At 46.4% G+C, this 13071-nt stretch overlaps 1 protein-coding gene across 2 annotated transcripts; it reads right to left on the bottom strand.

Annotated features, from left to right (window-relative positions):
- Positions 1 to 8263: 8263 nt before the first annotated feature.
- Positions 8264 to 11823, bottom strand: LOC112263217 (CD276 antigen-like). Of its 2 annotated transcripts, XM_024439266.2 has the most exons (5): positions 11781 to 11823; positions 11631 to 11662; positions 9667 to 10026; positions 9307 to 9579; positions 8264 to 8943 (listed from the first exon to the last, which is right to left on the bottom strand). In XM_024439266.2, the coding sequence occupies exons 1-5, from the start codon at positions 11801 to 11803 to the stop codon at positions 8804 to 8806; spliced, it is 828 nt and encodes a 275-aa protein (XP_024295034.2). In that variant the 5' UTR covers positions 11804 to 11823; the 3' UTR covers positions 8264 to 8803. The 2 variants fall into 2 exon arrangements, with proteins under 2 accessions (XP_024295034.2, XP_024295035.2); XM_024439267.2 differs by lacking the exon at positions 11631 to 11662 and having other exon boundaries at positions 11696 to 11820.
- Positions 11824 to 13071: the final 1248 nt, after the last annotated feature.

Raw genomic sequence — 13071 nt, forward strand, 5'->3', positions numbered from 1 at the left:
AAAGACCTCCCATTGTCACGACTTCTACCGAAGTCGGTCCCTCTCCTTGTTCAGGCGGTGTTCGGCGGTCGACGTCACCGACCTTCTAGCCATCACTGATCCATTTTTCATTTTTCATTGGTTTTGTCTTGTCTTCCTTCACACCTGGTTCCAATCCCATCAATTACATCTTGTGTGTTTCCCCTCATGTCCTTGTCGGAGATTTTTTGTTTGTACGTGATGTGCTATTTAGTGTTGGTGTGCGACGGGTTTTGTACCCACTTTGTTATTTTGTACATTTTGGTTGTTTTGGAGATTGGTCAGCATTTATTAAACAACTCCATTTATACCAAGTTCGTTCTCCTGCGCCTGACTTCCCTGCCACCAACACACACCCCTTACAGAATCTCCGACCACCCATGGAGTCATCAGGAGAAGGTACCCCGGCCATGGAGGTGGAGGAACGCGTCCAGGAGCCTGCGGTAATGATTTACCATCTGGGTGCCACCATGGATCGCGTTGTCCAGACAATGGACCGCTTGGAGAGACAGGGAGTTCTTCCAGCGCCACCACCAGCACAACCGGGGTCTATCCTGAGCGCCCCTTTCCCGCCTGAACCCAGTGGGATCCGTCTCTCCATGCCACAGGAGTACGACGGGAGTGCTGCCAACTGCCAGGGTTTCCTCCTCCAACTAAACCTCTATCTGGCCACGGCCCAACCAGCTACATCGGACCGTAAGAGGGTGTCCACCCTCGTCTCGTGCCTCACCGGGAAACTCCTGGAGTGGGCAAACGCTATGTGGAGCGAGGAAGAAGCGGTGTTGGACCATTTGAGGAGAAATGGCAGTTTTCGACCACCCGCCCGAGGGCAGAGCAGCGGGCGAGCGCCTCTACCACGCATTCTGCGCGGGGACGTCCGTCGGGAGCTGGCCTGCAGAGACACCACCCTCACTTCCGACCAACTGGTGGACCTGTCCATCCGGCTGGACAACCTGCTGACTACTCGTGGACGTCCAGATCGGGGTCTGGTGGTTCCATCCTCCCACACCCCCTCTCCAATACCCATGGAGCTGGGAGGGACGGTGCGCAGGGAGCCCGGAGGGGGTTTCTGATCGTGTACCATCTGTGGCCGCAGAGGTCACACTGCTGGTCGGTGCCGGGTTGGTTCCTCTGGGAATCAAGGCATCAGGCAGGGCACTCTGGCGTCACCCCAGGTGAGCTGGCACCATTCTCACCCAGAGTCCTCTGTTGCACATATGTTTGTGTCTGTCACTTTTCCTGAGTTTTCCCCGCATTCCCAGAATAAGGAGCTCGTAGATTCAGGCGAGGCTGGGAATTTTATTGATAGAGCGTTAGGTCACAGTTTAGGGACCCCCATTGTTCCCGTGGATGTGCCCTTCCCCGTTCATGCCTTAGATAGTCGACCATTAGGGTCAGGGTTAATTAGGGAGGTCACCGCTCCTTTGGGCATGGTGACGCAGGGGAGTCAAAATTAGTATTTTCCTTATTGACTCTCCTGCTTTTCCCATGTTGCTGGGCCTACCCTGGTTAGCTTGTTATAACCCCACTGTTTCTTGGCCAAAGAGGACTCTCACAGGGTGGTCGCGAGAGTGCTCAGGTAGGTGTTTAGGGGTTTCCGTTGGTGCTACAACAGTGGAGAGTCCAGACCAGGTCTCCACCGTGCCGATTTGGCTCTCTCCTTCCCTAAAAAGAAGGTGGCTCAATTACCACCTCATCGACGGGGCAATTGTGTGATAGATCTCCTGGTAGACGCTGCACTTCCCAGGAGTCACGTGTATCCCCTCTCACAGGCAGAGACGGAGGCTATGGAAACATATGTCTCCGAATCCCTGCCTCAGGGGTACATTCGGTTCTCCACTTCACCAGTCCCCTCAAGATTATTTTTTGTGAAGAAGAAGGAGGGAGGTCTGTGTCCATGTATTGACTACCGGGGTCTAAATCAGATCACGGGGAGATATAGTTATCCGCTACCGCTCATAGCCACAGCGATGGAGTCAATGCACGGAGCGCGCTTCTTCACCAAACTAGATCTCAGGAGCACTAACAACCTGGTGCGTATCCGAGAGGGAGACGAGTGGAAGACGGCTTTCAGTACCACCTCTGGGCACTATGAGTACCTCGTCATGCCGTACGGGTTGATGAATGCGGCATCAGCCTTCCAAACCTTTGTAGACAAGATTTTCAGGGACCTGCATGGGCAGGGTGTAGTGGTGTATATTGTTGACATTTTGATATACTCCGCTATACTCGCCGAGCATGTGTCCCTGGTGCGCAAAGTGCTTGGTCGCCTGTTGGAGCATGACCAACAGTCCATCTCCTTCCTAGGGTATCGCATTTCCACGTCAGGGGTAGAGATGGAGAGTGACCGCATTGCAGGAGTGCGTAATTGGCCGACTCCCACCACGGTTAAGGAGGTGCAGTGATTCTTAGGGTTTGCCAACTACTGCCGGAGGTTTATCCGGGGGTTTGGTCAGGTAGCGGCTCCCATTACTTCAATGCTGAAGGGGGGCCCGGTGCGCTTGCAGTGGACAGCTGAGGCGGACTGTGCTTTCAGTCACCTGAGGGCTCCGTTTACCTCGGCTCCCGTGCTGGCCCATCCGGATCCCTCTTTGGCGTTCATAGTGGAGGTGGACGCGTCCGAGGCTGGGATAGGAGCAGTGCTCTCTCAGCGCTCGGGTACGCCACTGAAGCTTCGCCCTTGTGTCTTCTCGAAGAAGAAGCTCAGCCTGGCGGAGCGAAACTATGATGTGGGGGACCGGGAGTTGTTGGCTGTCGTCAGGGCCCTGCAGGCGTGGAGACATTGGCTTGAGGGGGCTAGACACCTTTTTCTCATCTGGACTGACCACCGCAATCTGGAGTACATCCGGGCGGCGAGGAGACTGAACCTTTGCCACGCAAGGTGGGCCATGTTTTTCACCCGTTTTGTTTTACCCTTTCTTACAGAACAGGCTCCCAGAACGTTAGGGCAGACGCATTGTCCCGGCTGTATGACACAGAGGAGCGGCCCATGGATCCCACTCACATACTCCCCTCCTCTTGTTTGGTGGTGCCGGTAGTGTGGAAGCTGGACGTGGACATTGAGCGGGCATCAAATGCAGAGCCCGGTCCCCCTCAGTGTTCAGCTGGGCGTCTGTATGTTCCGTCTGCTCTCCGCGACCGGCTGATCTATTGGGCCCATACGTCACCCTCCTCTGGTCATCCTGGGGTCAGTCAGACGGTGCGCTGTCTTAGTGGGAAGTACTGGTGGCCCACTTTAGCTAAGGACGTGAGGGTTTATGCTTCCTCCTGCTCGGTGTGCGCCCAGTGCAAGGCTCCTAGACACCTGTCCATAGGTAAGTTACAACCCTTACCCATTCCACAACGGCCGTGGTCGCACCTGTCAGTGGATTTCCTAACTGATCTTCCACCTTCACAGGGAAACACCACGATCCTTGTCGTCGTGGATCGTTTTTCTAAGTCCTGTCATCTCCTCCCTTTGCCCTGTTTACACACGTCTTCTGGCACTACGGGGTGCCTGAGGATATAGTGTTTGATCAGGGTCCCCAGTTCACGTCAAGGGTCTGGAAGGCGTTCATGGAACGTTTGGGGGTCTCGGTCAGCCTTACCTCAGGTTTTCACCCCGAGAGTAACGGGCAGGTGGAGAGAGTTAACCAGGATGTGGGTAGGTTCCTGAGGTCTTATTGCCAGGACCGGCCGGGGGAGTGGGCGGCGTGGGCGGCAAAGAACTCGCTCCGCCACTCCTCCACTAACCTTTCTCCCTTCCAGTGTGTATTGGGGTATCACCCGGTTCTGGCTCCTTGGCATCAGAGTCAGACCGAGGCTCCTGCGGTGGACGACTTCAGTCCCTTGTGGACTGGGAGGGGTATGGTCCGGAGGAGAGATGCTGGGTTCTGGTGGAGGACGTGTTGGATCCTTCCATGCTGCAAGATTTCCACTGTCTCCATCCGGATCGCCCTGTGCCTCGCCCTCCGGGTCGTCCCCGAGGTCGGTGCCAACGAGCTGCTGGAGCCACGTGTCGGGGGGGTGGGGGGGGGGTACTGTCACGACTTCCGCCAAAGTCGGTCCCTCTCCTTGTTCTTGTGTATTTAACCCTCTGTTTCCCCTCATGTCCTTGTCGGACATTGTTTTGTTTGTATGTGATGTGCTATTTAGTGTTGGTGTGCGACGGGTTTTGTACCCACTTTGTTATTTTGTACATTTTGGTTGTTTTGGAGTTTGTTCAGCATTTATTAAACATTTATACCAAGTTCGTTCTCCTGCGCCTGACTTCCCTGCCACCAACACGCACCCCTTACACCCACTATTTGGTCTAACCTTGGAGAATACATTGTCTATAATAATGGAGAACAGAAAAGGCCTATTGACACTTCCCTGGGGGATACCATTATCCCCCTCATACCTTTCTGACATAGAGCTCCCCACCCTCACTTGTATTGATTGTCCAAAAAGAAAGGCCTTTATCCAGTTAAAACTTTTCCTCCAAGCCCCATGATTTCCAGTTTGATAAGCAGACCTTCCTTCCACATCATATCATAATCCTTCCTTATGTCCGACTCTTAAGGACAGTACAGGATCCGTCGTTCCCCTGCCTTTTCTGAACCAACTTTGGTCTGGTGACAATAGGCCTCTACTCTCCGGGAAGTAAGTGAGCCTTTCTGTTATTATCCTTTCCATACATTTACAGACAAGAGATGTTAACACTATCATCCTATAGCTTGATGGATTAGTAGGGTCTTTCCCTGGTGTCCGTATCGGCACCACCACAGCCTGGTCCGTTCCTGACACACTTTATTGTAAGGGGACAATATTTTCCCCAATTACAGTGTCACTGTGATGAGCCATCATGATGTAACACATCTCATCCTTCCCTGGAGATGTTAGACCAGCATTAACTATCACTCTCTTCATCTCAGCCAATGTAAAAGGGGCAGGCAATGCGCCTCCTCCACCACCTCTCTGATCCAGGACCCCCAGATGTTCTCTTCTGACCCTCTCTCTCTCTCATACACAAACTGTCCCTTCTCTGCCAAATGATTTGATCTGTGCACCTTCACAAATGCCTGGGCTAAAATCTCTGCCTTCTCCATGTTTCTCAATGTAACAGTTTTCCCCACTTGTCAGCACAGGGAGATTCCAATATCGTCTGTCCCCTCTCCCCACTTTTAATCATCCCCAATACCTCTCCCACTGGGGTAGTCCTGGCAATGTTTCATCAGAACCGGTGCCAATACTCCCTATTTTCTGTCCTTATTGTCCTCCTTACTACTGCTTGTGCTTGCTATATCAGGTGCTAGTAGTTATTGGACCTTTTCAATATCTTGAAAGAACCATTCCTACTCTTTGCAGCTTCTCTGCACTCTTCAGTCCACCAGGAACTGCCTTTCTCCTTCTCCCTCTGTACCTGTGGGTATCACCTGCCTTGAGGCCTCTACTATTGCTTGTCTTACTACATCATTCACTGTTGCTATATCTGCACGGAGATCAACCCCAGACAGCCCGTGTTCACTCAACTCCTGAAACTGACCACACTCCACTTTTTGTGAAATATCCATCTCCTCAATCAATTTCCTGTTGTATCTCCCACCCTCATTCCTACAGTACATTAATGATAGGGTAGTGATCAATACTCCCTGTAGATTCCTCCCAACTACATCTGCCTGCCATTGAACTTGATCCAGAGCTGATTCAATTCCAGTTACTGGGTCAATCCTGGTTCCCCAGCCATCATTAAGGCACATAAGCCCTTTCTCATCCAGGAGTTCCTCAAACACTTGTCCATTTACATCAGTCCGAAATCCCCTCATCACATCACCCATCTCATATCTTGACCTTTTACACTCCCAATGGCCATCAACTCTTACGTGGGTTGTAAAAGTTCACTATTAACAGATTCCCCTCTCCCGACCACACTTCTACCACTACATACTCCTGCTCAACTCTTTCTCCCACAAGCATATATGGGATCCCCCACTTTATAAAAGGTAGCACACCCTGCCCCTCCCGCTGCTACCCCATCTCTATGGACTGCAATTTAACAAAAATCTAGGGTCGTTTTAATCCCTGTCTATGGGAGACATATGGTTTATCTGGTAAATCCTCAAGAAACTGTTTGAAATCTTGCCCATTGGCTATCAAACTTCTCACATTCGATTGGAGGATAACACCATTATAAAACTAACCAAGACATGATTCCTAGGTGGACTGATTCTCAATCTCATCGAGGTCATCCTGTATGTACATTTTCCCATGTCAGTCCTGTGATCACAAGATATTTCACAGCCTCATCCACAATGATCTATATCTCAGTCTTAGATGGCCCTTTTCTGTGCAATTGATAGCAGCCGTTACAAATGTAACAACCTTTTGCATATCTACCATTCTTGTCATATCCCCCATTCTGCTCGCTACATCACACCCAAACTGCTCTATCCTGGAGGTGTAACGCCCTATCATGTCACTTTATGTTAGTGTTTCCTTTATTTTGGCAGTTACCTATTGCCGGGCTGGTCAAACAGGCTGTTGACATTTATCAATGCACAATTTATTTTGGGGGGTGTAATGCAATTACGTCCAATTGTTCTTATAGACAAGACAGTTCAATGGAAATGCACAGTGAACAGGCAATTATCGCATCTACTAGCCAGGCAAACTTTCTAAATGTCGACAAACATCACTGGATAAATTCATGGAAACCTAGTTTATAAAGGTCATTTTGATGTAGTGAACTACTTTTTCAAGGTAACTAGTTAAATAAAACTAACTTTTCTTAAAGACTTGCTCTGGTACTTTGGCGACTAAGAAAGTGTTGTTTTTAAACCTGCCGCTTTGGGCTGGATGTGTCAATGTGTACATACATGCATAATCTATGAGCAGATTTACTGTCTAACTTCACGAAATCCCTAGTTTGAAAGCGATTGAGGCCAGATGAGGCGCATGACAGGTGTGCGCAATAATCAGCAGCCTGGTGACAGAGAGCGCAGGAGAGGGAGCATGTGACAGGACCCCCTCCCCAACGCATGGCTCCAGCCGTAGGACCGCGACCAAAGGGACGATCCCGAGGATCAGGAGCGGACAGGTCACTTCTGCTGAGGCTGTCGAACCGGCTGAGGCGCAGGAGCCTGGCGACCTAGAGCGCCGGAAAGGGAGCATACGTGACAGTACCCCTCCCTGGCATGTGGCTCCAGCCGCAGGACGCTGACCAAGTGGACGATCCCGGGGATCAGGAGTGGACCGGTTGTCTCCGCTGAGGCGCGGAAACCAGACGAACGGCTGAGGCGTGAGAGCCTGACGAGGTGTAGGAACCCAAACGAGCCAGCTGATGCGTGAGAGTCCGACAAACCAACTGAGGCTTCAGAGTCCAACGAGCCGGCTGAGGACTCCCCGGTAGATCCGGTACTGACACCCGGACCCAACATCCCTTCCAACACCAAAAAACACTCCCTGGTGCTTCCCTTAGGTGAGGCGTTATTCTCTAACGTGTGCGCTGGGAAGCAAATTCAGGGAGTGAATAATTGAATAAATTAACGAAACATAATACAAACCATGAACAACACACAAACAATAACACCGGTGGAAGGAACCAACGGGATTTACATAAATAGGGCAAGTAATCAAGGAGGTGATGAAGTTCAGGTATGTGTTATTAGGTGCTGATGCGCGTTACGAAGGTGACAGGTGTGCGCAATAATAATCAGCAGCCTGGTGACCTAGAGGCTGGAGAGGGAGCACACGTGACAGTCCTGGGGATAATAATCAACTAATCATCAAGCGTTGATTATTTGAACCAGCTCTGTAGTGCTAGGGCAAAAAACAAAACCTGGGAAATATTGGTGTAGCTTAACTTCTTCCAGTGAGAAGTAATTGGTAGCCTGTTCAACTATAGAGTAGCTGTTGGAGGCTATGTTGGACTATCGTTCTGCTTTTTAGATGATGGGTACTGTACATCATGCTGCTACAGTGGAAAATAAATCCAGGCATCCCTACATGAATTGGAATTCTCCCCTGTGCAGTCTAAGCACATGAGAATGAGAAATCCCCTGGCTTTGATCAATGTTGCCCCCTGCATCCCACTGGAACACCAAAACAAATCTATTTGCGATGGGTATAATGAAATAAAACTATAGTTTCATGTCATTATTTGACCAAGAGGACTCTACTAAAATAAGAAATGTGACAGGAGAAAATTACACTCCCTGTGCTGCTGGTATACTGCCAACATGCCAGTTCTTTTCTGTAAAATAGATTTAGCAAAAATACATCATAATTGGGGTTTCATCTCCTTTTATTACAAAATAACAAATTCTGGAAATTATGATACACTGACTGGAACACACATGTAACTTTCATTAGACGCTATAGCTGCCATAATTTCAATCAATATATACATGTAATTTATAAAGCCCAGTAAGACATCTGCAGATGTAAAAGGTGATTTACACAGTAACCTGGGCTAAATCCCTGAGCAAGTAGCAGTAAGCAAAAACTCGCTACATGGAAGAAACCTTAAGAGGAAGTAGATTAGGAGTAGAGGTACATATGACCATCTAGTGGTGTGGTGTGCAACTCCAATTGTCTATCTTTAGTGAATGTGTCAACTGTATTGTTTGACAATACAGTGTGTCAACTCTCATGTTGAACTTTGTGTATAAAGTTTTATAGTGTAATTCAGATTTTACCAAATGACTTCCCATGAAAATGGACTTTAGTAAACAAGGCTGTCCTCCCTTTATGTTTTCTCTGTAAACAAGCAATGATAATTGCTCTGGCATGATGCCTGTTGAGTGACCATGGACTGAAGGTCATTCTATTCTTGTGTTTTCTCATCCTTTTTGGTCTCCTGCTCAGACCTCTTCCAGGACAACAGGAGCACTACTCCCAGCAGCATAAGCAGCAGGGGATACGTAAAAAATCTGTTCCTCTTCTCGGCAGGCATCACACAGCACACTGTGAGAAGAAAGGAACACTCAACCTCAGTCACTGAAATAAGCAACATTCCCCTCTATATCTGACAAGGGTTTTATCATGAACTGTAACAAAGTATTGTGAAAACCACTTACAAATATATTCAGAGAGACACATACTGTTTGAAGCCCATGGTCAAAGGCCATTGTGCAAGTATGGTATCATCATTCATCACATCCCAATGGACTAGGTAAAAACTACACCAGAAGAATGATAATAAGAACACATGTACTGTATGATCAATAATCCAAAATACCCAATTCCAAAAGAACTGTAAACAAATGTTAAAAGTATCTGAAAACAACATTGAGTCAAGGAACAAACTCTGGAACCCTGATATTTTACCTGGTGGTGGGTGGAGTGTGAGAGACTTGGTGAAACTCTGGTCCAGAACCCTCAGTCTCAGCTCAGCTGTAACAGTCAGAGTGCTGTTCAACCACAGTGTCACCTCACTCTTCAGCTCATAGTGCCCCCTGCTGTCCAATTCCATAGTGGTGTTACTGTCCATCACCCCTTTCCACACTAACTCTGGCTGGGGAAACCCCTGAGAGGCATGGAGGGTGACAATGAAGCCATCACAAGTGGCTTGGGCGGATATCCTGGGCTCATCATAAGGGGCTGGTTTGAAATATTATAAATAATTTTGTAGGGGCAGTTATCATAATTTAATCTATACAAAAAAGATGCAGCACCAATGGAATTTACCTGCCACTAGAAGTTGTAGCTTTTCCAGGGTGCCTCCCTGTTCATCTGTCACGTCACAGGTGTATTGGCCCTGGTCACTCGGCTGCACACCACTCAGTCTAAGTGAGGCATTTCCCACAGTGAGCTGGTCTTCAAACAGATGAGTGCGTCCCTTGTAAACACCACTCTGTCTTTCCAGCTGATCTCTCCCATGGTAATAGCTGTGAACCACCTCTGATTCTCCACGCTGCCAGTTGATGACCAGTTGGTTGAGGTTCAGATTTTTAGACGAAGGGAAAGAGCAGTTAAGGGTGAAGTCACTGCCCGGAGCTGCCACTTCTCGGGGTTGTAGACTTGTTGTAGTTACCACTGATGATATCACTGATATATGGAATAGGTGGAAAGAGAGGTTTGAGAGAGGGAGAGTGGTATTGGTAATGTAATGCGCTGTTTGGAGGATTCAGAGTGGAAGGTCAACTATAATGAAAGTTAAGATTAGCTATCTAGCCGAGTTGAGCGGCGACTAGTGTGGGCAGACTGGAGTGCCGACGACACATAAAATTGTTTTTTTTTAAATTAAAAAAACAACTGATTTCAGTACCCAAAGAATAGCCCACAATTACACAGACAAATGTTGTGTGTAATTGCAGCATGTTTTTGGGGTCCTGAAATCAGTCTTTTGATAAAAACGTCATTTGATGTGACATCGAGCTCCAGTCTTCCCACACTATTGTAAATCGTGGAGTTGAGTTTAATCGACTAAATTAAGACCAGCTCTACAAAATGGGTCTTATTCTCTAGAAGAAACCACCATCTCAATAATGTCGGTGAAAGACAAGAATTCATAGACAAATGCCAGGCATTAGCCTACTAATTAACTGTTCCTTACCTACAATTCTCGCTCTTATTAATAGAGCTGGGACGATCAACTGTAGGCCTACTTATGTTACTTTTCTGAGTCAATTCAGAAGGCATTAAATGTCTGTTTTTTTTAAGAAACACAATTTATTTCAATCTCTAGAGACTAAGTTTGGGAAACCCCAGTCTATAGGCCTACTTGGTGAGTGGCAGTGACTCCTGCTATTAAAGTACTTGCCCAGGAGGCAGTCGACTGCTGTCCTGAGCCACTAAACTCCCTAGCACTTTGCACATTACATAACATGCAAATTGGTCAAACCATGAGCTCTTGTTGTACATACAATTAGCATAGGCCTAGCCCTGGAAAGTTGTTGTAGGACTGATAGATCAATTATCCTACATGTATAGCAACAACATATTGTGAATTAGCAGTCTAGCTAAGTTTTTTGAGGTTCCACTTCCTCAGGTGGTGAATAATATATAGCCTATAGTATATATGCACAAAAATGTCAGCCAATTCTATGAAGAGCAAAACATTTATCTGATGAATCTGGATCCTATTTTGGCAGGTTGAACATCAAAATATCATGCATTCCCTGGATATTTTAGATGAAACAGATTACTTTATAAATACTAGACTACCATCTGAGTTGATTTAGCCTACTGTACTTGGCACTGGGGGAAAAAAATGTCTAGAGCCTTGCCGCTAATAATGTAATGTAAAGTAACTGTCCATTAAAAAATGATTTCATCATTGTAGGCCATTTATTGTTATGAACAAATGAGTTACATTTATCACATAATTACTTTTTGCGCAGCCATTCTTATTACAGTAATATTTGCAGAAAATCAATCATTGTTACAATATTGTATCCCTACTTCTTTGCTGTGTAACCAAGAAAGGACAGAATGGTTTAAATGACACAATTCATGATATCGGTTGTCCTGGGCTTGTTTATGCATGTATTATTTGTTTTCATCAAACAGTGTTGAATATGTATTAAATAAATAACAGACTTGAGTACTGCACACTAACGCACTAATCACTGTACACGTGATCGTCGATGAGGGATGCCATTTACCGACACATAAAAATACGTCGTTTTTACTTTTACGTTTTTACTTACTGGTAATAAACAGCACTGAGACCACATGCAGCCTGAAAAACAAATATATACAGAGAGACACATACTTTTTGAAACTGGCTTCTAATAATCCATGTACTGACTTTATTCTTTTTCAATTTTGTGGTGAAGGAATGACATTTTAGCTCATACCCCATGTGCCGAGAAGGAAGCATAAAGGAAGTACTGCAGTGGGTGAGTTCGTTTTACTCCGGGTGGGCGGGTTTCTCACATTTTAAACCATTCCATTGGCCCTTAAGTGAAACCTCAAGAGAGAGGAACTGAACCATAAACCTGAACAGCCAGTGGTGTAAAGTACTTAAGTAAAAACTACTTTAAAGTACTACTTAAGTCGTTTTTGACAACTTTTACTTTACTACATTCCTAAATAAAATTGTGTACTTTTTACTCCATAAATTTTCCCTGACACCCAAAAGTACTCGTTACATTTTGAATGCTTAGCAGGTCAGGAAAATTGTTTAATTCACACACTCATCAAGAGAACTGCCTGTCTGATCTGGTGGACTCACTAAACAATGTGCAAACTCGCTGCTGGATGCAATAGATGGCGGACTGAACACAGCAGTGTAGATCACCTCAAGATAAAAACGCAATATCGGTAAGTTAGACTAAATAGTAGCACTTCACAAACTGGTGGGCTATAACCTTCAATCTGGATAACAACACAAATCATAAGACTAGAGAAATGTATCGACAAATATTACAAAAACAAGCAACACCCAAACATGACGTAGAGTAAAACAGTGGAACCAATCCCAAAACGTGACTCTTCTACAGACACGGACGATTTATTATTTTCACCACCGGGAATGGTAAAGGTCGAACCCGAGCTGTTAAAATCAATACATGACAAACTGGGCATACTTTAATGAATTAGTAAATATATAAAGGAGTTGAAGGCAAGCCTCAAGATGAGTGACGAAAAAGCTGCGACATTGGAGTTGAAGGCAAGCTAAAAGGGACAGTTAATAAGATTTAAACCGATATAAATGCATTTAAAAAGGGGGTGGGTATAATTTGTGGAACGTTCCAACAGGAATCCGTTCCAAAAACTTCGGAAATAACAAGGTTGTCAACAAACAACGCATACAAACTCGTATAGCGGTAGAATGAGATTCCGGATAGGGAGTGGGCTATGTTATTCAGTTTAACCACGTTTATTCCGAAAAATATCTGTCTTCATTCTGGTAGCCTCCACCATTTCTCGTTCGTTGTTTTAGTTATTTCCGGTGTGTCGGCATTCGGCGGATGAACTCTACTGCGCCTCAATTAGGCTATCGCTATGGTTAACATGTAACTTAATGACTGCTAGCGCCAATATTTTTACATTGCTAGATGGAAATGCTTCTCAACTACTGGCCTTGGGACTCCACTACATTCCTAAAGAAAATGTACTTTTACACCATTTTTAAATTTATTTTAC

The sequence above is a fragment of the Oncorhynchus tshawytscha genome, linkage group LG03 (assembly GCF_018296145.1).
Source record: "Oncorhynchus tshawytscha isolate Ot180627B linkage group LG03, Otsh_v2.0, whole genome shotgun sequence".
Classification (NCBI taxonomy): Eukaryota; Metazoa; Chordata; class Actinopteri; order Salmoniformes; family Salmonidae; genus Oncorhynchus; species Oncorhynchus tshawytscha.

Coding starts and splice junctions, on each gene's coding strand:
- LOC112263217 (XM_024439266.2), bottom strand. CDS start 11,803: ATGCTTCCTTCTCGGCACATGGG. Junction 9,580..9,666: donor GCTACAACTTCTAGTGGCAG/GTAAATTCCATT, acceptor ATTTCAAACCAG/CCCCTTATGATGAGCCCAGG. Junction 8,944..9,306: donor CACACTCCACCCACCACCAG/GTAAAATATCAG, acceptor TTCTTCTCACAG/TGTGCTGTGTGATGCCTGCC.